The following is a 20,598-nucleotide window of genomic DNA, read 5'->3' on the forward strand; positions in this document are numbered from 1 at the left end:
AAAACGAGCTAGTTGTCAATGTCAATAGATGCTAACTGTCCGTGTCACATTCAATCGGATATTGTTTTAAGAAAGAGCAGAGATAAACAGATAGGTTAGTCTGAAAAGAATCATATTATGCCTATTGAATAACTACCTCTCTGCGAATTGTATACAAACTATGATACAATTTTAACTCATGTATATTTGGAACAGTTAAGCTACGGCGTCTTGCTTTAAACATCCATTTCAACGAACTGAACGATCTTTCTACGTCGGTAGTTGTAATAGGCGCGAGTAGGGACTTAATCTCTTCAGGTTCATATCATAATGACATCTCTTTCATTTATATAATATTATGTTTTAATATACTTATTTTTTCAGCGGGACGGCAAGATACGAAGTTCGAATTTTGCACTTTGTAATTACGGGCCCTGCGTGACAGATACCATAGATAAACCTAGATACTTATGGATTTACTTTTTAGGTAAAGGGATTCATCCCTTAATGAAAATACGAAGGCCAAACTAAGGTCAAACATATTTTTGCCTATATATATTCGTAACCCTTAAGTATTTTTGGATCAGAATAGGACAAAATTGTTCAAGAACCCTATCCCTCGAAATGGTTTTCGAATCAGGGTACATTGGTAAAATATGAACAATGCCAATTGCTGCAACATGAAAGCTAAATTTTTTCCAGTCTTATGCTTTGAATGCTGACCCCAGCATGCAAACATTTTTGTTTTCGGTCTAATTAAACGCAATTAATACTTGTACACACTAAAGCCAAATTTACATTGTGCACTAATTTACGCAACATAACAGCGCACGGTTATTTATTTCTAACTTCTAAGCTCATCATCCACTCAAAGTAATGCTAGTTGCGTACCTAACCTACCTAATGTAAATTTGACTTTATTTAAGCGTGCGCACCTCTGAAAATTGTTAACATAATATATAAAATAATATTAGGTACATAAGTACATATGTACACGCTTGATTGATAACATTCAAAGAGAATGGAAATAGATGTCGCATCTTTCGTATTTATCTAACATCCGTATTAGTTTTAGAACAGTAGGTACTATCTTTAAATGCCATAGTTATGTTTCAGAAGTCAGAGTTAAATTTACAGTGTTTTTGTCTTTAACCAGGCCACCACAATCATGGTCACCAGTTAATGCAAAGCAGTAACGAGATGTGTCAAGTTAGTGGCGATGGTAGTGGTGACGGGAGCTAGGGTCGGCAGTACGGGGGTGGGGTACAGTCGGCATGGCGCTATGGCGGGCGGGCCCAGCATGCTCAGGAGGAGGTAAGACACCAGAGAACCGGAGAGTAGTCCGCCGTTATACGATAGCGTCATCATGTTACCTGGAATAATAAAATGTGTTACCTATTAGTAAAGGCTTTGTCATACCTACTGCACCCACTGCCGTCGGTGATGTCACGACACGGCATATAACACAGGGAGTCGTCAAACTGTGACCGCCTGCAATCGAGATTTACCCGCGACATATGCAATGACTATAGGTAGTAGGTAATGGCTTTCCAAACAGATTTTACATACGAAGATAACTCTCGAACAGTTGGGTAGGCATATTTATTACACGTGTACATAAGTACCTATTATAAGCAGAACAAGTGCACACACATCAGCTTTCTCCGAAGTACTTACATATTAACAGCCAATTCATAAGTGTGCGGTCCACAGTTAGCTCTCACTTTGTCTAATGTAGCCCTTGATTATAGGTACATAACACATAACATAAAAGTGTGACGGCCGCTATTCTAACACTTCTAACCTGACGTTTGTTAGTTTAATATCACTCGTGGTAGAATGGAAAAATTGGCTAGCTCTCTGTCTCTACTAGAATCATCATATAATTTTCACTTCTCATGCTCTTAAAATGTTACTTTAGTCTGCATATCGGAACTAAAGCTCCTTAATAATCTATAGGGATAAAAGTATTTTTTTTTCTTTACGTAGGAAACCCCTAAACACGGTGTTTGCGAATGGAGGATTATCGCCATTTTCAGTGATTGTCTATAGACAATTTTTAGGGCGTGGAAATAACCTCAAAATGACAACTAAATAAATAAAATAAATAAAACTTTTATTTGTAACAGTAACAATTTGGTAGATTACAAAAATTAAAAACGATGTCACCCGCTGAAGTTAAAAACTGTGTCGCAACGCCCCCCTCCGTAAACAAAGTCACTAAGTTCCAAAACTAACACAGGAACTATAACTATCTAAAATTTTGTTACACTATAAAGAAAAAAAAACTGTGTTGTGCAAAAATATTCAAAATACACAATTTAACTTCGTGAAACACAATTAATGATTACGAATATGAATCTGTAACATTTTTTTTTGTTTTTGGTTTTTAAACAGATGTTCATAAGTCGTATTGAGCGTACGTTTTTAAAAAGTAATATTTTAATTTTGAACAGAACGTTTGTTTCCTCGCATTCAAAGTGAAAAGGAGTGTTTAACGCGAGACAAAACAACCATAATGACACTCGAACTATAGACACTCTCGCTCTGCTCGGGTGGCTAAGCATCTCGTGTCACTATGGCTTGTTTTAACCCCTTGTTGAAAAATCGACTATTAAAGCCCATAAATGCTCACCAGCGATTTCTCGGTGTTCGCGGCCAACTCGGGACGGTGCCATGATCATTGGCACGGAACCAAACACCCCATTGGTGAAGCCCAGAACCACGGAAAACATAATGGGGTAGAACTGTAACAAAAAAATGTTAAAAAGTCGCTTTATTAAACGTTATTTGCTTTCATACTTCAACATAACTTCAACCATTAATTTTACCACCAATTTTAGTGTGTTTGTTATTTCATAAATTTTAAATAAGTACACTAACAGTTAATAGTATTTTATGCAATTGTATCGTAATAGACCTGCCCTGCTGCTGCACGTGGTCGCGGCGTGCCCCCCCCCCCGTGCTGTAATGATGTATGTATGAAATCTCATTACGATACAGAAATCTGCCGTGTTCATAATAGAATCCAATGTCGTAATGCTGGTCATTACCTATGGTTTTTGAACGCATAATTGAGGATTTACTATAATGGGTGTAGATAAAAAATATTAAAAACCAGTTTAAAAAAATAAACTGGCCTTGAAAAATGTTGTCACATTATTTAGGTAAGTACTTTAGACTTTTTAAAAGATAAAACTTTTATGTAGTCAACAGAGGTTTTTTCGAATTTTGACTGTGACTTTGACTGAATCAGGTGTAACGGCTGTTAATCCGTGACAGTATGTGTAGTTTCACACGTGGTTAATTTTTTTTTTTTAATATAGACTAACGCGAAATAAAATAATACTTTATTATAGCTATTGTGTTATATTGCTGTCGGAATTTCAAAGCGAGCCAATAAAATAATATTAGGCATTGAAAAGTTTGCCAGATGCGTGTGACTTGGTAAAAACCAAACTATAAGCTATTGTCTAAACTTTCTTCAGTACAAAGGACCCTCAATTAACTTATTCGTAGGATGTATTTTTAAGCAATATAGCAATAGACAAGTTACTTGGGAGAATCTGTAGACAATAGACATGAACCTAGTGAAGCTTTGTCTAAATGACCAGATTTACTTCTTTCTAAGTTGCATTATTATGGCTTTGATAACCCAACAATTAAGTGGTTTCTTAGTTATTTTGAAAATCGACGTCAACTGGTTAAAATTCATCACATCGATGGTAATTGCTTGTCATCTGAATCCTGTGCTGTTACAAGAGGAGTGCCTCAAGGCTCAATTTTAGGCCCACTTTTGTTTATATTGTACAGCACTGATATTGTCCGATGTATAAAGCACTGCAAATTTCATCTTTACGCCGATGACCTTCAAATTTATCTTTCTTTTAGACCGGATGACACGAATAGTGCGGTTGTCAGAATAAATGAGGACCTTAAAAGGATAATTGACTGGTCGGATGCCAATTGCCTGGTGCTAAATCCGAACAAGTCCAAATATATATTGCTCGGTTCTAAGAAACAGGTATCCAAAGTACAGCTTTTAGATCCCAAAATAGCAATCGGAGACGTACATATCGGGCACGTGGACGAGGCACGTAGTCTGGGTCTAATTATTGACAAAAATCTGCGCTTCGAAAATCACGTGAATGAAATTGCTCGTACCAGTTTTTACCGATTAAAAGTGCTATATAATGTCCGTGATTTTCTAAGCGTAGAACTGAGAATCCGATTGTGTGAGGCTCTCATTCTATCTAAATTAGATTACTGTCTCACCGTGTATTGGCCTTGTCTTCTGGAGCGTTCGCGACGACTAATTCAAAGAGTACAAAACGCCTGCGCTAGGTTTTGTTTCAAGATACCGCATCGTACTCATGTTACTCCGTACTTCAATAATGCTAAAATTTTAAAAATGTCTAATCGTTATAATCTGTTGCTGTCTTGTTTGTTGTTTGACTGTTTAAAATTTAAAACTCCCAGTTACTTATATTCAAAGCTAAAATGGTCGCCCTCCAATCATAGAGCTAGAGCTTCGCGAGCCTTGGTGTTGAGCGTCTATCCGCATAAAACATGTGCGTTCCGGGGAAGTTTCAGGTACCAAGCAACAAAATGCTGGAACAATATACCTCCACCCATAAGAAATATTAAATCAAGACCAACTTTTCGCATCAAATATAAAAATCATCTGCTAACGCGTCAAATACAAACGTCCTGAACCTTCCTCGCTCATAAATAAAGTAATGTGTGTGAGTTTATCACTATTTTAATTTTTGGTTTGACATTCCGCATAGATTCTTTTCTATTAATTCTTCTCTATTCATTCTTCTCCCAATATCTAGTGTTCTTTTTCGAAAAATTTTCTTTTAAATTTGAATGTTTGGCATGTGGCAAAATTAAACTTCAAGCACGTTGGCACTATCTCAGGTTTCTGACAGAATATCAGCTCTGTGGCCACCCATAGCCGCAGTACATGCTGAGTCAGCGCCTATTCTCCACATCATCACATGGCTCTCTTAATTTGATAAATTAATCAATGTTTATTTAACTTTCGGAACTGTTGCATGTTAGTTATTAAGTCATTAATCATCATGTTAATTTGTATGTTGCTTTACAATTGTTTGTTATTTACTAAGCCGTGTATGTGTTGTGGAAATAAAGTTTTTTATCTATCTATCTATCTATCTATCAGATGTGAGAGTTCGAGCCGGATGTTTTATTGCCAGGACAGCGGCGGCATTGGTTCTTTTGATTGCGCCGAAACAATTGTCGATGGGGTTTTTTGGAAATTAGACAAGGACAGCTGGTAGATAGTTTCATCTCTGTCAGGTATCTTCCTACCGGGGCAGTGGGGTGGAGATGGTGGTGGAAGCGACTGCTAAGCTTGGCGGGGCGGGAGAGTCCTTCCTGAGAGCTCGTAGGGGACAGGCGCGCGAGACAGTTCTTGGGCACGCGAACGCGAAAGGTTCTTCCGGAGAGACCGTAAAGGATAGGCGCGACATCGGACCTCGGGGCGCGAATGCGGAGAGTTGCGGGCTAGGCGCATTTCCGGAGCATAGCGGTCGAAGTTTTATACTACTAAGGACGAGTAGTGGCAGCTAAGTCTAACTTAATTTATCTTGTCACAGTGACAATATGTGTTTCTGATTCGGTCCCAAATTTACGGTATTTTATTTCGTGCTCTGTTTTAATTTTGGATTTGTGTGTTACGTAATTGCATTAATTTTGTGAATTTATTTGTTCTGATCTAGCTTTAAAAATCGCGGACTATGTTCATTCTTTAAACCAGCTAGCTAAATAGTCGTTCTTTAATGAAACACGTAAAACTATTAAATTTACCATTTCTTGACCTCAAATCTATAAAATCACTTAACCTGACTCGTCGTGACCTTCCTCGGAGGATAGCCACGCGTAGTCCCACATAATTCTACTACTATTGGTTAATTTTCTGATCAAACCTTCTAAAACCACTTCCCTTCTAGGAGCTGCGGGGCGTGAAGTCTAGTTTGTTACTTTATTCGCGTAGGACTCAATTAGTTTGAGGTGCAGCTATACTCTACGAGTATTGTACGAGCCAGCGGTGATTAGTATTTAGTGCAGTTGAGTTAGTCATATATTCGTTTATATTATTTTAGTCGTTCGTCGTGAGGCGGAGCTGCGTTGAGTGAAATTTATTGGACAAAGAGTGAAAGAGTGAAGAGTGTGAGAGTGACAAGAATTTATTTGTGAGCGTAATAAATTTGATACCGCTTAAGTTGATTAATTTTAAGGTGTCATTGTAATCTCAGTGGAATAAAGGAGAGAGTGCACACATCTTATGCACTAATCAATCCTTACTCACTCGATCCTGAGTTTTACTAGATTACTGTGTCACACGTGCCACTGCTTAATTTGTTTCTAGTTCGTGCCAACCTAGAGAACGAATACACTTTTACACTATACAGGCACAAATCATTTTACACTATACAACATCACACGTGAGGTCGGCCTAGGTAATCCGCCTTATGAGCCGAATGATCTTAGTTGTTCGATGTCACAGCATGCACTAGGTACACACCACACATTCCTGTGCAGTGAATACAAACACTAGCTAACACACCTGCAGGAAGGTTATCTGGCTGAGATTAGCTCCTGGATGAACTGGAGAGCAGCACGTCAAGGACTAGGGCCCATTTTCAGGAGGCACACGTTGTCTGTCGACTAACCTGGGTCCTTTACAAGCACTAGGTACACAAACGAGCCCTGAGTTACTTGTGTGTTTATAATTGTCGCCAGTGGCTCTGAGGTGCGCCGTCTCGGCCTTTTGACCCTTGACCGTCTAGCGTCTTGTGAGGAGACTGGTTAGAGCTGTATCCTTTGTAGGAGTTCACAGATAAGGTGCTTCTTATACGCATCCAAGTGATATTCAGATTACCTCGCACAACTCATCAACACCCTCTAGTTCTTTGACACGGACAAACCCGCGGCAGCTTCGAGTGTAGGGAAGCGTAAAATCAGCATAGATTAAGAGCTTGTGAGCGTAAAATCAGCATAAAGCGGCGAGCGTAACTTGCACTATTGGCGTGTGTGTGTGGGCGTGTGTGATTGTGGGTTCATGTATGCGGGCGTGTGATTTTGTACTCAAAGCGTGACGGTTTGAAAGAAGATATTTTTAGGGGGTTAGGATTGTTCCAAAGGCTTTGTTGGGCACATGATCGGGGCAGGGGCCTTCTAACGATCTATGTGTGGGACTAGGCTATTGAGGTGTGCTGGGAGGCCTAGATTTTCAAATCGATTAGGATTCCCCCATACGACCTAAAGGTCTTATTCCAAAGGGTCCCTTGTGCTCGGGTATTTTTCCTAGGTGCGACGTTGTTCGGCGAGGAAGCAGAGGCGGCGACTGATTACTTATAATACCTACTTGACTTTGTCATTCTAACGAAATTACATAACATAATTCATCTCATAACCTTAACTTTCTGAAACTAAGCATTTTCTTACTTTGCGGCATAATTAAAATTTACACAACGTATCAGAGGGTCCTAAATACTTAAAACTAGACGATCACATTTATTTAGATATGGCCAATAATTAAGCTTTATATAGGATTAAATATGGACGCGACTTACGTCGGTACTTTTATCCATTTCTGATAAGACCCGGGTGAGCAGTCGTTACACAGGGCCCAATATTTGGTGCAAGGTTATCATTTTGACATTTATTTTTTACTAATTATGTATATGATTTGCATCTACTAATTGCATACAGCTGAATCCAAACTCATTAGTACAATAAGTTCTTTGGGTTATCGCTTTGAAAAAATAAAAATAATTATCTGATTCAACGTTACTTTTGGTGAAATTACGTGAACTTGACGACGCAATTTCGCTGTAAACAAATGTGTGTTGTACTAGTTCGTTCATCAAATTTGTACTTTTTCTCACGTGCTCATACTCGTGTATTATATATTTTAGTTTTTTTTTATCCCGAAGCAGAAAAGTCATGATTTTCAAAGACCTACCCGACGATACCCCATACTATAGGGTTAGACGAAAAAAAAATCACCCCCACTTTACGTCTATGGGAGGCACTATAAATGTTTTTTTTTTTACCATTTTGTAAGAGTAGTTACATATATCCGTGCAAAATCACAGCTTTCTAGCACTGATATAGTCTATGAGCAAAGCCGCGGACTGACGGACAGACAGACAGACATAGCGAAATTATAAAAGTTCTGTTTTTGCCATTTCGGCTACAGAACCCTAAAAAGTGGTGAAATACTGCCGTATTGCTATGCCGTATGCTAAAACGAGCAATCCATGTTTTTTGGGATCTCAGACATGATGAAATATTTGGTTTACTAATGTTTCGGCGAATAACGTTTGGCAACCTGTTTCATTTCGCAACTTTTCATTTCCCAACTGTTTAATATTTCTGAAACTGTAAATATTTCAGGATTTTTATAAAACTAACCTAACCTAACCAAAGGGTTCTACACGATGGCCCTGAAATAAATCCTGAAATATTTACAGTTTTAGAGTTTGCGAAATGAAAAGTTGCGAAATGAAACAGGTTGCCAAACGTTACGTTGCGAAAAGGCAGTACCTACTCGGAAATATTTACTTAACTACTTAAGTACTTGCGGATTTTTCGGGGCGAATCGATCTTGCTTGGCCTTATTCTGGGAAAACATGGTTTTAAGTTTCCTAGCTCGATCACCCAGGTACTTTAATAAAAAGAATTTCATGATAAAGTCATTCGTGAAAAAGTTTTCGTGAAAAAGTTTTTCGTTATTAAGTACTGACACGGTGCAGAGCAGCATGAGCGGCACGAGCAGCAACCAGCAGTAGTATTACTCACGTCACCAACGATGTGGGGCGAGTGTCCCGGCGCGGCGCAGAGCAGCATGAGCGGCACGAGCAGCAACCGCAGCGCGCTTGCCATCAGCAACTGGCTTCGGCTCCACTCGTATTACTCACGTCACCAACGATGTGCGGCGAGTGTCTCGGTGCGGCGCAGAGCAGCATGAGCGGCACGAGCAGCAACCGCAGTCCGCTCGCCATCAGCAGCTGGCTTCGGCTCCACTCGTATTACTCACGTCACCAACGATGTGCGGCGAGTGTCTCGGTGCGGCGCAGAGCAGCATGAGCGGCACGAGCAGCAACCGCAGCGCGCTCGCCATCAGCAGCTGGCTTCGGCTCCACTCGTATTACTCACGTCACCAACGATGTGCGGCGAGTGTCTCGGTGCGGCGCAGAGCAGCATGAGCGGCACGAGCAGCAACCGCAGCCGCTCGCCATCAGCAGCTGGCTTCGGCTCCACTCGTATTACTCACGTCACCAACGATGTGCGGCGAGTGTCTCGGTGCGGCGCAGAGCAGCATGAGCGGCACGAGCAGCAACCGCAGCGCGCTCGCCATCAGCAGCTGGCTTCGGCTCCACTCGTATTACTCACGTCACCAACGATGTGCGGCGAGTGTCTCGGTGCGCGCAGAGCAGCATGAGCGGCACGAGCAGCACCGCAGCGCGCTTGCCATCAGCAGCTGGCTTCGGCTCCACTCGTATTACTCACGTCACCAACGATGTGCGGCGAGTGTCTCGGTGCGGCGCAGAGCAGCATGAGCGGCACGAGCAGCAACCGCAGCCCGCTCGCCATCAGCAGCTGGCTTCGGCTCCACTCGTATTACTCACGTCACCAACGATGTGCGGCGAGTGTCTCGGTGCGGCGCAGAGCAGCATGAGCGGCACGAGCAGCAACCGCAGCCCGCTCGCCATCAGCAGCTGGCTTCGGCTCCACTCGTATTACTCACGTCACCAACGATGTGCGGCGAGTGTCTCGGTGCGGCGCAGAGCAGCATGAGCGGCACGAGCAGCAACCGCAGCGCGCTTGCCATCAGCAGCTGGCTTCGGCTCCACTCGTATTACTCACGTCACCAACGATGTGCGGCGAGTGTCTCGGTGCGGCGCAGAGCAGCATGAGCGGCACGAGCAGCAACCGCAGCCGCTCGCCATCAGCAGCTGGCTTCGGCTCCACTCGTATTACTCACGTCACCAACGATGTGCGGCGAGTGTCTCGGTGCGGCGCAGAGCAGCATGAGCGGCACGAGCAGCAACCGCAGCGCGCTTGCCATCAGCAGCTGGCTTCGGCTCCACTCGTATTACTCACGTCACCAACGATGTGCGGCGAGTGTCTCGGTGCGGCGCAGAGCAGCATGAGCGGCACGAGCAGCAACCGCAGCCCGCTCGCCATCAGCAGCTGGCTTCGGCTCCACTCGTATTACTCACGTCACCAACGATGTGCGGCGAGTGTCTCGGTGCGGCGCAGAGCAGCATGAGCGGCACGAGCAGCAACCGCAGCCCGCTCGCCATCAGCAGCTGGCTTCGGCTCCACTCGTATTACTCACGTCACCAACGATGTGCGGCGAGTGTCTCGGTGCGGCGCAGAGCAGCATGAGCGGCCGAGCAGCAACCGCAGCGCGCTTGCCATCAGCAGCTGGCTTCGGCTCCACTCGTATTACTCACGTCACCAACGATGTGCGGCGAGTGTCTCGGTGCGGCGCAGAGCAGCATGAGCGGCACGAGCAGCAACCGCAGCCGCTCGCCATCAGCAGCTGGCTTCGGCTCCACTCGTATTACTCACGTCACCAACGATGTGCGGCGAGTGTCTCGGTGCGGCGCAGAGCAGCATGAGCGGCACGAGCAGCAACCGCAGCCCGCTCGCCATCAGCAACTGGCTTCGGCTCCACTCGTATTACTCACGTCACCAACGATGTGCGGCGAGTGTCTCGGTGCGGCGCAGAGCAGCATGAGCGGCACGAGCAGCAACCGCAGCCGCTCGCCATCAGCAGCTGGCTTCGGCTCCACTCGTATTACTCACGTCACCAACGATGTGCGGCGAGTGTCTCGGTGCGGCGCAGAGCAGCATGAGCGGCACGAGCAGCAACCGCAGCGCGCTTGCCATCAGCAGCTGGCTTCGGCTCCACTCGTATTACTCACGTCACAACGATGTGCGGCGAGTGTCTCGGTGCGGCGCAGAGCAGCATGAGCGGCACGAGCAGCAACCGCAGCCGCTCGCCATCAGCAGCTGGCTTCGGCTCCACTCGTATTACTCACGTCACCAACGATGTGCGGCGAGTGTCTCGGTGCGGCGCAGAGCAGCATGAGCGGCACGAGCAGCAACCGCAGCCCGCTCGCCATCAGCAGCTGGCTTCGGCTCCACTCGTATTACTCACGTCACCAACGATGTGCGGCGAGTGTCTCGGTGCGGCGCAGAGCAGCATGAGCGGCACGAGCAGCAACCGCAGCGCGCTCGCCATCAGCAGCTGGCTTCGGCTCCACTCGTATTACTCACGTCACCAACGATGTGCGGCGAGTGTCTCGGTGCGGCGCAGAGCAGCATGAGCGGCACGAGCAGCAACCGCAGCCCGCTCGCCATCAGCAGCTGGCTTCGGCTCCACTCGTATTACTCACGTCACCAACGATGCGGCGAGTGTCTCGGTGCGGCGCAGAGCAGCATGAGCGGCACGAGCAGCAACCGCAGCGCGCTCGCCATCAGCAGCTGGCTTCGGCTCCACTCGTATTACTCACGTCACCAACGATGTGCGGCGAGTGTCTCGGTGCGGCGCAGAGCAGCATGAGCGGCACGAGCAGCAACCGCAGCCCGCTCGCCATCAGCAGCTGGCTTCGGCTCCACTCGTATTACTCACGTCACCAACGATGTGCGGCGAGTGTCTCGGTGCGGCGCAGAGCAGCATGAGCGGCACGAGCAGCAACCGCAGCCCGCTCGCCATCAGCAGCTGGCTTCGGCTCCACTCGTATTACTCACGTCACCAACGATGTGCGGCGAGTGTCTCGGTGCGGCGCAGAGCAGCATGAGCGGCACGAGCAGCAACCGCAGCCCGCTCGCCATCAGCAGCTGGCTTCGGCTCCACTCGTATTACTCACGTCACCAACGATGTGCGGCGAGTGTCTCGGTGCGGCGCAGAGCAGCATGAGCGGCACGAGCAGCAACCACAGCCCGCTCGCCATCAGCAACTGGCTTCGGCTCCACTCGTATTACTCACGTCACCAACGATGTGCGGCGAGTGTCTCGGTGCGGCGCAGAGCAGCATGAGCGGCACGAGCAGCAACCGCAGCGCGCTCGCCATCAGCAACTGGCTTCGGCTCCACTCGTATTACTCACGTCACCAACGATGTGCGGCGAGTGTCTCGGTGCGGCGCAGAGCAGCATGAGCGGCACGAGCAGCAACCGCAGCGCGCTCGCCATCAGCAGCTGGCTTCGGCTCCACTCGTATTACTCACGTCACCAACGATGTGCGGCGAGTGTCTCGGTGCGGCGCAGAGCAGCATGAGCGGCACGAGCAGCAACCACAGCCCGCTCGCCATCAGCAACTGGCTTCGGCTCCACTCGTATTACTCACGTCACCAACGATGTGCGGCGAGTGTCTCGGTGCGGCGCAGAGCAGCATGAGCGGCACGAGCAGCAACCGCAGTCCGCTCGCCATCAGCAGCTGGCTTCGGCTCCACTCGTAGGGCCACGCCGCTGCTATCTGTGGGCAGTAGGGTTTCTGCTCGAGTTTTCTCGAACTCAAGAAAACTCGAGAAATTTCGCTTCACTCGAGACGAGAAAACAATGACCGCATCTTGAGAAATCTCGAGTTCCAAAATGCGCCAGGTGCAGCTTTTCGCTGTTCATGGCTTTTTGGGGACTGAATAATTAAAGTAAAATTTGTGCGTTAGTCATTATTAGCTGTGTAATAATAAAAATGCTTTACTTTAAGATAAATAGCGGTACGCCACGAATATAAGTTGCAGTTTATTACGTAATTTTGCTGTGCAATCAGTAGGTAATTTTGAAGTGAATTCGGATTTTTTTTGCATAAAAAAAGAATTTTATTTGATGTGCGTTTAAATACTACCCATTTATAACAGAGTACCTACCGCTATCTAGCTACGGTCTTCTTCATCAGGGCCAGTTCACCAAATGATATTTTCTGAATGTAAATACTTGACTTGGAGTTAAAGATGCCAAAGTCGCTATATATAAAAATTTGAGGGTTGCCCTCGATTTCTGACTTGGCGACAATGGGACCACCTCAGAAGTACAGTCCTTTAGAACAAAAAAAAAATTTTGGAATTCGGCCTACAATTGGCGGAGTTATCGCGTAACAAACACACAAATAAAATATAGTAGACGAATTGAGACCCTCCTCCTCCCTCCTTTTTTGAAGTCGGATGAAAAAGTTCTCAGGCGAAGTCGTTTTTTTGGTTTGTTTAACTAGCAAGTCAGATTGTATATCCAAAGCCGTTGTTATTCCAATGACCTTTCCAATTTATAAATTTCTGACGCACTGCCCATAATCTAGAGGTCAGGAGTACAATTTATTTTTAACCGACTTCAAAAAAGGAGGAGGCTATCGATTTGGTTGTATGTTTTTTTTTGTTTGTTACTTCAGAACTCCGTTATTTATAAACTGATTTCATTTTTTTATTGCGTTCGTCTAGGGATGCCTTCAACTAGGTCCCATAAGCACCAAGTCAGGATCAGATGATAAGATCTTAAGGAAATCGAGAGAACTCTTCAAATGTTGTAGGGACATCCATAGTAAATTCAATATATTTAGTAGTAACTCGTGCATTTGCTCTTGAAAATCATCATTTGGTGAAGTGGAACTGATGATGAAGACCACAGTTGACCATCGGAGTTACTACTCAATTACAAGTATTTCACGGGTTGAATTTTAATTACTTTGACACAGTTGCTAAGCAACTTATGCTCCTCGTAATGCATATGGTAAAACGGGTGGTGAAGCACCAGGACTCCTCAATAATGAACGTCTCAGCATCGGAAAAAGCAATCTTTCGTAAAAGGTGACGAGCAGTTGATATTAAACTATTGTATCTTAGATTATTTACACTAAAAAGCGTGAAAAAAATATAAAAAAAATTAACCAACTACAAAAAACCATGAAAATAATTTTCTACCAGTCTGAAGTCGGTCGGTGCCTCAGCACGAGCCAGCAGGAGTGATTGAAGCCCAATATAAAGTGCGTAGGTGAGGTAGATGACTATAGGTCCACTCCTGCTGGCTCGTGCTGAGGCACCGACCGACTTCAGACTGGTAGAAAATTATTTTCATGGTTTTTTGTAGTCGGTTCAATTTTTTTTTAGGTATTTAAAGTCAAAAAAACAGAACCAATCGTACCTTTCCGATAAAGTCGAATAGATTGAAAGCGGACATCAGGATGATGGGCATCCAGGATCCGAGACGGCAGGACGGCACCTCTGATGCGATTCCGGGGTACAAACTCAACGTTGTGAAGTATACCAGGCCGATAGATACCATATAGGGATAGATGGACCTTGCTACTGCCCATCGAGCGCGGACACCACCTGAACACAATAACAAAACTTAAGTATACTCGCAGTTAGAACTCCAAGGCATTCGTAGAGCGTTAAATGCATATTATTATTACGTTTTTGTCGTGGACATAGTAACGTTTGTAGTAGATATTTGTATAATAATTAAAAAAAAACTAGTCAAATATACAATACCAAGTACTTAGTTTTGTAGCAAATCAGGTACCTAACTATTTTTAACATTTTCGAATGGTATTTTCGACAGAAAAGAAGTCGGTTACCTGATGTGCGATAAATATGTACAGTCACCAGCATTAATATCTGCATCTGCCACAGCGGAGCGTGCAAAAATATCCGACACGTCCTTCCGGCCCTAGAAATAGAGTCGTATCAGATATTGGTGCTGGTGACTGTACCTACGGTCAATTAATTAGATTCCTAGGCCACCATTAACCTTATTATACTAAATATTTTTACGCAAAAATGTCCGTAAATGTTGACATTATTCTTTACATATCAGAAGGCGAAATGCATAGTTTATGGTCAGAGATGATTGCTGGCTCGCTAGCTTGACAACAATGTCGCATACAAATAGCATTATTGTCCAGTCTCAAACTTAAAAAAAGTAAAACCGGCATATAAATGCTGGCACAATACAAGTCGTATACAGCCAACTCAAATGGCCGGTATCAGATACTTTGTTGGAATACCGGACTTTTTTTATCATGTCTGAAATAGCTTGTGGTGTTTTCGGTGGAAAATTCACCTGTAGTTTTTTTTAATGAAAAAAGGTGTGAAAGCATGAAAATTTCATTGGAATAAAATTAAAATGTCATAATATATTTTGAGAATAACAACAAAACGTTTGTCACCCCCGACTTTGTCACTTCAAAGTTCCATATCTCAAAAACGGCTGAACCGATTTTGATGAAACATGTAGAAGAACCATCGCTTTCAAGCCTGCTTTCAAATAAAAAACTGCATTCAAATCGCTTCACCCGTTTAAGAGCTACGGTGCCACAGACAGACAGATAGACAAACACACATAGTGGTCAAACTTATAACATCTCTCTTTTTGCGTGGGGGGTTAAAAAGTATTAGTTTTGCCCTTCACCATTTTTGAGAAAAACTTTTAGTCTAGGCTGCAATAGCAATTGCTGGCTTCGTATTAGTTAAGCGGACTTGCGAGCTCGTCCGTTTAAAACTCGTACTCAGCTAGCAATTGCCTACTTCCATGCCATGACAATAATCAACTATTATTCATGCTTATCGAATGACGTAAAATATCACAATAACGCAGTTAGCCTATAAGATTCAAATTGGTTGACTGTACGAAAAAGTTTTCTAGTAAAAACATAAAATAGGAATATATGTAAAGAATGTATGTAAGGTATGTATGTACGATTACCTAAGCACTTTATTCTACAAAAGAAAAGAAACAAAATATTATTGAGAAATTTCGAGATACTTGTAAAAGGCGGACTTATTCCTTTAAGGGATCTCTACTAGTCAACTTTTAAGTGGAAAAGTAAAGGTATTATGTGTTTTTTTTGTTATACCTGTCGCAGGAAGAATTAAGTTTTCATTCTCATATTTTATTAGCTACGCCTATGAAAATACAATCGCAAAGTTACGTTTAAAAGCCCTCCATGATGTAGGCCTCTCATTTGTCTCCACCACGATATCCTCCACTTTGTAGGAGGGCCGGGGGTGCGAAGCACGACGGAGGGGAAGTGGAGGGCTCAGAGACGCCCGGGGGAGAGCCCAGCGGCGCGGCCGCACTTGACGTCGGCGAGTACAGGGGTTGGCGAAACTGAAGGCGTTTCCTTCCCTATCCACTGAAATTACAATAAAACGGATTAAGAAATAGTTATTTGTGTCACGAGGGAGCAAAATGGTGTATTTACGGCGAGGGCGTACATTGAATCCAGAATGTAGCGAAGGATTCTACAATAGAATCCTGAGCATAGCGAGAGATTCTAAGGTAGAATCCTAAGCGTAATGAGGGATTCAAGTGTTAACGCCCAAGATGAAAATAATTTTGCTCCCGTGTGGCTCATACAACTTTTCACACCGAGCATTAAGAAACTTGAAAAAAATATATCTAAATATCATTAAAGAACAACCAGCATAGAAAATAGCGTGGCTTTACAATTATCAACTTCAAAAATTGACATTTGCAATAAAACACTTAGAAAAGCCTTGAACAGAAAAGTTGCACTTTGCTCCCTCTCGACAGGGAGGAAAAGTTACTTTTCTGAAGGAGAGGTGTGAAAAGATTATTCCGTCTAAAAGCAAGCTTGTACAGCACATTCATCGATCTGTGACTATAGTTATTGCCTAACGCTCAAGCGCTCGCGATCGCATGCATCATCTCTTTCAACCGTCATCCTTACTGTGTGACAGAGAGAAGTGGTGAAAACGATTGTGATTCCGAGTGCGTTAAACAATAAGGCCTCAGACTCAAACAGAGCTTAAAGTAAAGAGATAATAAGGCCTCTGAGACTTAGATGCCTTATTACCTCTTTACTTTATGTTCAACTGAGATTTCTATAAAGTGTGTATCTAAGTATACCTAGTGCCATTGACGAAGACGCGTGATTTTGTCAAAATTAAACATTAATGACATTGTATTAAGAACCATGGCACGCGTCATCGTGAATGACTCTACGTATATGTGCTAAACTTAATAAATGCGTGTAGGTACGCCTATTCAATAAGTTAGCTTTGTTTTTTGGGATAATCAGCTGAAACCAGTTACCTATACTTTAAAATAATTACCCGTTGTTGATAGAGTCGGACTTTGCAATTTCAATACGCCGTAACTACCTTCACCAGCTGGTTCACCTTCTATCTATAAAGAAGAAGCAAGGTTTAGAGCAAAATCAGGTTCGATTGCCTATGATCCTATAATGATCTGACTTCAATTAAGGGAGCCAAGGAAGTTATAATGAGGTTTCCTACTGAAATTGTTACCACAACTGCGGAGCGGACATTCAGAACATGAGAGAAAGCCATGCATGGTCTTTTGTCTTTGTCAGGAACCCCATAGGATCCATCTGTCGTCGTACTATTCCTGTCCGGGTGCTCGATATCGCATTTACTATAATATCTTTGAGCCCTCATCCCATACTATGTGATAGAAAGAAATGGGGAATTAGTCTTTTCCAGTCTGCTCACTTACGATAGGCATATACCATTTTGCCTTCCGTTGTGCGGTCGTCGCTCCACAACTTTACGGCCCCGACGGCCATCAGTTCTGTGAGCAGTGTGCCCTGTCCACCGACACGAGTGCTAAGTTATGTCGTTAACATTAGTCCTTCTAAGGATATCCTCAATTCTAATTCGATCTCGTCTCGCAAAGATAATCCGAATATGTGAGTACCTATTTATGTATAGCTTCTCATTGTTTTTTGAGCGGCGCACTGTTGGCGACTAAGCTAATTTAACCTAATCTTAATAACCTTAATGCATATATTTTTGGGGTAAAAAAATATCAAACTTACCAAAGTGGCATCTTCATTGGGAGTCACATGCAGCAGTATTCTGCGCCGCTGCCGTGATTCGTTGGTGAGCCGTAGGTAATGAATCACCAATGGGTGGCGCATCATTACGTGGTGCAACATGGAATGACCGAGCAGTATCAGAATAGAAAATACAAAAAACATGAAGGTGCTGCGGCGTGGCTGGCGGAAGCCATACTTGGTCACGATCCGGTCGAGTGATACCCAGAAGCCGGCAGCGCCTGCGAAATTGATAAGTAATAAAGTGATTGCTATGTATTTTCGACAGATGTCTTGGGAAAATACTTATTCAATGCAGTGTATGTCGAAGTCAACGTTATACTTAGGTACAATTTTATGTAAAAGTTCAAACACTAAGTGAACAGTGAAAAGGTAACAAACCTCAACCCTTTTGAGGTTTATCGAAGGATAAGAAAAGATACAAAGTTGGTGACAAATTAATGACCTTCTGATTTGGCAGACAGGACTTGAAATTATTATTTGCCTAATTCAGCCGCGGCAGACATTTACTATTGCGCCAAATTCTTAACCCTTCATGTCGTTGCAATCTTGATACCGCAAACACAGCAAATCTCAAAAATCTTACTTTCTCCCGCCATGACAGCCTGTGTATACCGCGGCGGCAGGCAACCAGTGAAGCCGTAGTAAGAAGCTTGCTGCACCGTGCACCCGAATGCCACGACGCCAATGGCCACCAAGTTGATCGTGTAGGACACGCGAGTTGAAAACCCGTCCCATCCGATGTTGCAGACTGCCACGAACAGCATCGTTGCCAGGGACACCAGGATGCCTGGAAGAGTTAAACTAAGATTTATTTGTCAACTACAGCACCATGCAGCATGCGGATTGAGCATGGTCCATGCTCAATCCGCATTGAAACTTACAGGCTTGACTTAGTTCGTTGTGAACACACTCGAAAAAGATCTTCTGAAAATAACAAAATTAGTCGGACCGTGCCTGATTATCAATCGTGAGTTAAACCGTTTAAATTGGTAATTATTTAAATCATGTCTCACCTCACTAGACCTTAAAACTAAGATCATTATTACGTTAAGGCTAGCACAACATTATCCGCTTTTCGATTATCAGAAAAGATCTTTCCTCTCAGTAGGTTCTGCAAAAATCAAGAGCCGTGAGTCGCTCTATCGTACTTACGTGTAAGCGATTCTTTACACTAGCACTTCTGGAGATAGTCCGGGTCATGGTATAGCATGCTAGCCCTGCTACGATCAATGTCATTAGGGAACAACCAATTCAAGTCAAATGTAACAGCATTATAAGTATAAGTACCTACCTACGTTGATTTATATTGCATCTGCTTAGGTTCTTAACATTAGCGTAGGAGTGATCCGGGAAAATTAATTCAGAAAATAATATTAGCGATTAAAAACTATAAGGACGTCTTGTAGGCTTTTTTAAATCTCGATTTAAGGCTTAAACTGACAGTTCTTGTATGGATCTGACAGGACTTAAGACCACTTAAACCTAGATTAAAAAGCCTGCAAGTGGACGTAAATAATGTACCATCAGCCAAATAAATGGTCTACCAATTTTTAAACAAGTTCCTATCAAATTAATATGTCGCTAAAGTCGAACTTTCAAGTTGACAGATACGTCTTTTGGCATTATTGTTTTATGACATGCAAACGATTATCAACTCTAGGGTGGTAGACCACATATTTGGCTCCAGTGAAAAGAATAAAGTCTGAATTTGGCCAAATTGAGTTATATAGACCAAAAAACACAAAAAAAAATAATATTGTGTTGGATTGACTGTTAAATATCTAAAGATAATATCTTTCAAAAGAAAAATAGGACTTTTAAAAAAGTTAGCAAAGAGGGTACTTGTCAGTTGTATTTCTATTAACTAGCTTTTTTTTTCCAAAAAATTAACGTGATCTAGGATCTAAGATATCTTTTAAAACAACGGACTTTTCTGGTGGTCAAGGGTAGAACTGCCTTAAAAAAGTTAGCAACAGAGGGTACTTGTCAAGTTGTATTTCTATTAACTAAAGTTTTGTTTGTGATTTATGATCTAAATTTAGTTGTACGTGCTGTTTTTTCATATGGCGGGTGTAAAAAAATCTAAGCACACTTGAACCCCTAAAACAAGAACAGATTTATTTAGTTTACATTGATACAAGTTAAGTTCAATCTCTTTACACAAAAAAATAAAATAAAATATAAGATTAAGTCGAGCTGCGCCCGTTTTCACAAATCGAATATAAAAAAGTTTACGTGGAAAAGGATATAAGTCTTTGCGCGGAGGAATGAGCGGGTGAGTGGGGAGCCACGGCGCTCACGGATGAGCCACAATCGTGTGCGCTGACTTGTGCAGGGAGAACGCGCTTGCGAGCTGCGCAGTTGACGGTTACGCGATTAAGTTATATCCTTTTACACCAATTTTATTATTAAACTAATATTGCACATTGCATTAATTTTAAGGGTATTAATTAAGATATATCCCTTGACACCAATCATTTAATAAGAATGATTAAGAAATACAAAATATCCATAGGACTAAAACTATTATTTAATTTAAATATCTAAAACTAAAACTTTAATTAAAAAAGAGAGGTGGGCCTCTTGGCATGGTGCCCATCACGCAGGCAGCATTCCCGCGTTGAACTGCGATTGCGATTCTTTGCGCGAGAAAGCTGCCGGCGCGAGGGTTGCCTGTTGCCTCCCTTAACCTATTGCTGAGCTCCCTGTGTAGCTCCAGCGCACCCTTACCCCAAGGACCTAGAGTCTCGACGCCGAAA

At 43.3% G+C, this 20,598-nt stretch overlaps 1 protein-coding gene across 1 annotated transcript; it reads right to left on the bottom strand.

The window, feature by feature from the left end:
- Positions 1-579: 579 nt before the first annotated feature.
- On the bottom strand, positions 580-18,640 carry LOC141445190 (equilibrative nucleoside transporter 4-like; the record flags this gene model as incomplete). The annotated part of the gene is made up of 8 exons (XM_074110972.1): positions 580-1,352; positions 2,615-2,726; positions 12,374-12,502; positions 14,158-14,345; positions 15,947-16,150; positions 17,094-17,166; positions 17,819-18,057; positions 18,423-18,640. Coding segments are annotated over 8 exons (1,357 nt in total), but the record flags the coding sequence as incomplete, so codon positions are not given.
- Positions 18,641-20,598: the final 1,958 nt, after the last annotated feature.

Source organism: Choristoneura fumiferana, unplaced genomic scaffold (assembly GCF_025370935.1).
Source record: "Choristoneura fumiferana unplaced genomic scaffold, NRCan_CFum_1 Sck3bRy_46;HRSCAF=214_pilon, whole genome shotgun sequence".
Taxonomy (NCBI): Eukaryota; Metazoa; Arthropoda; class Insecta; order Lepidoptera; family Tortricidae; genus Choristoneura; species Choristoneura fumiferana.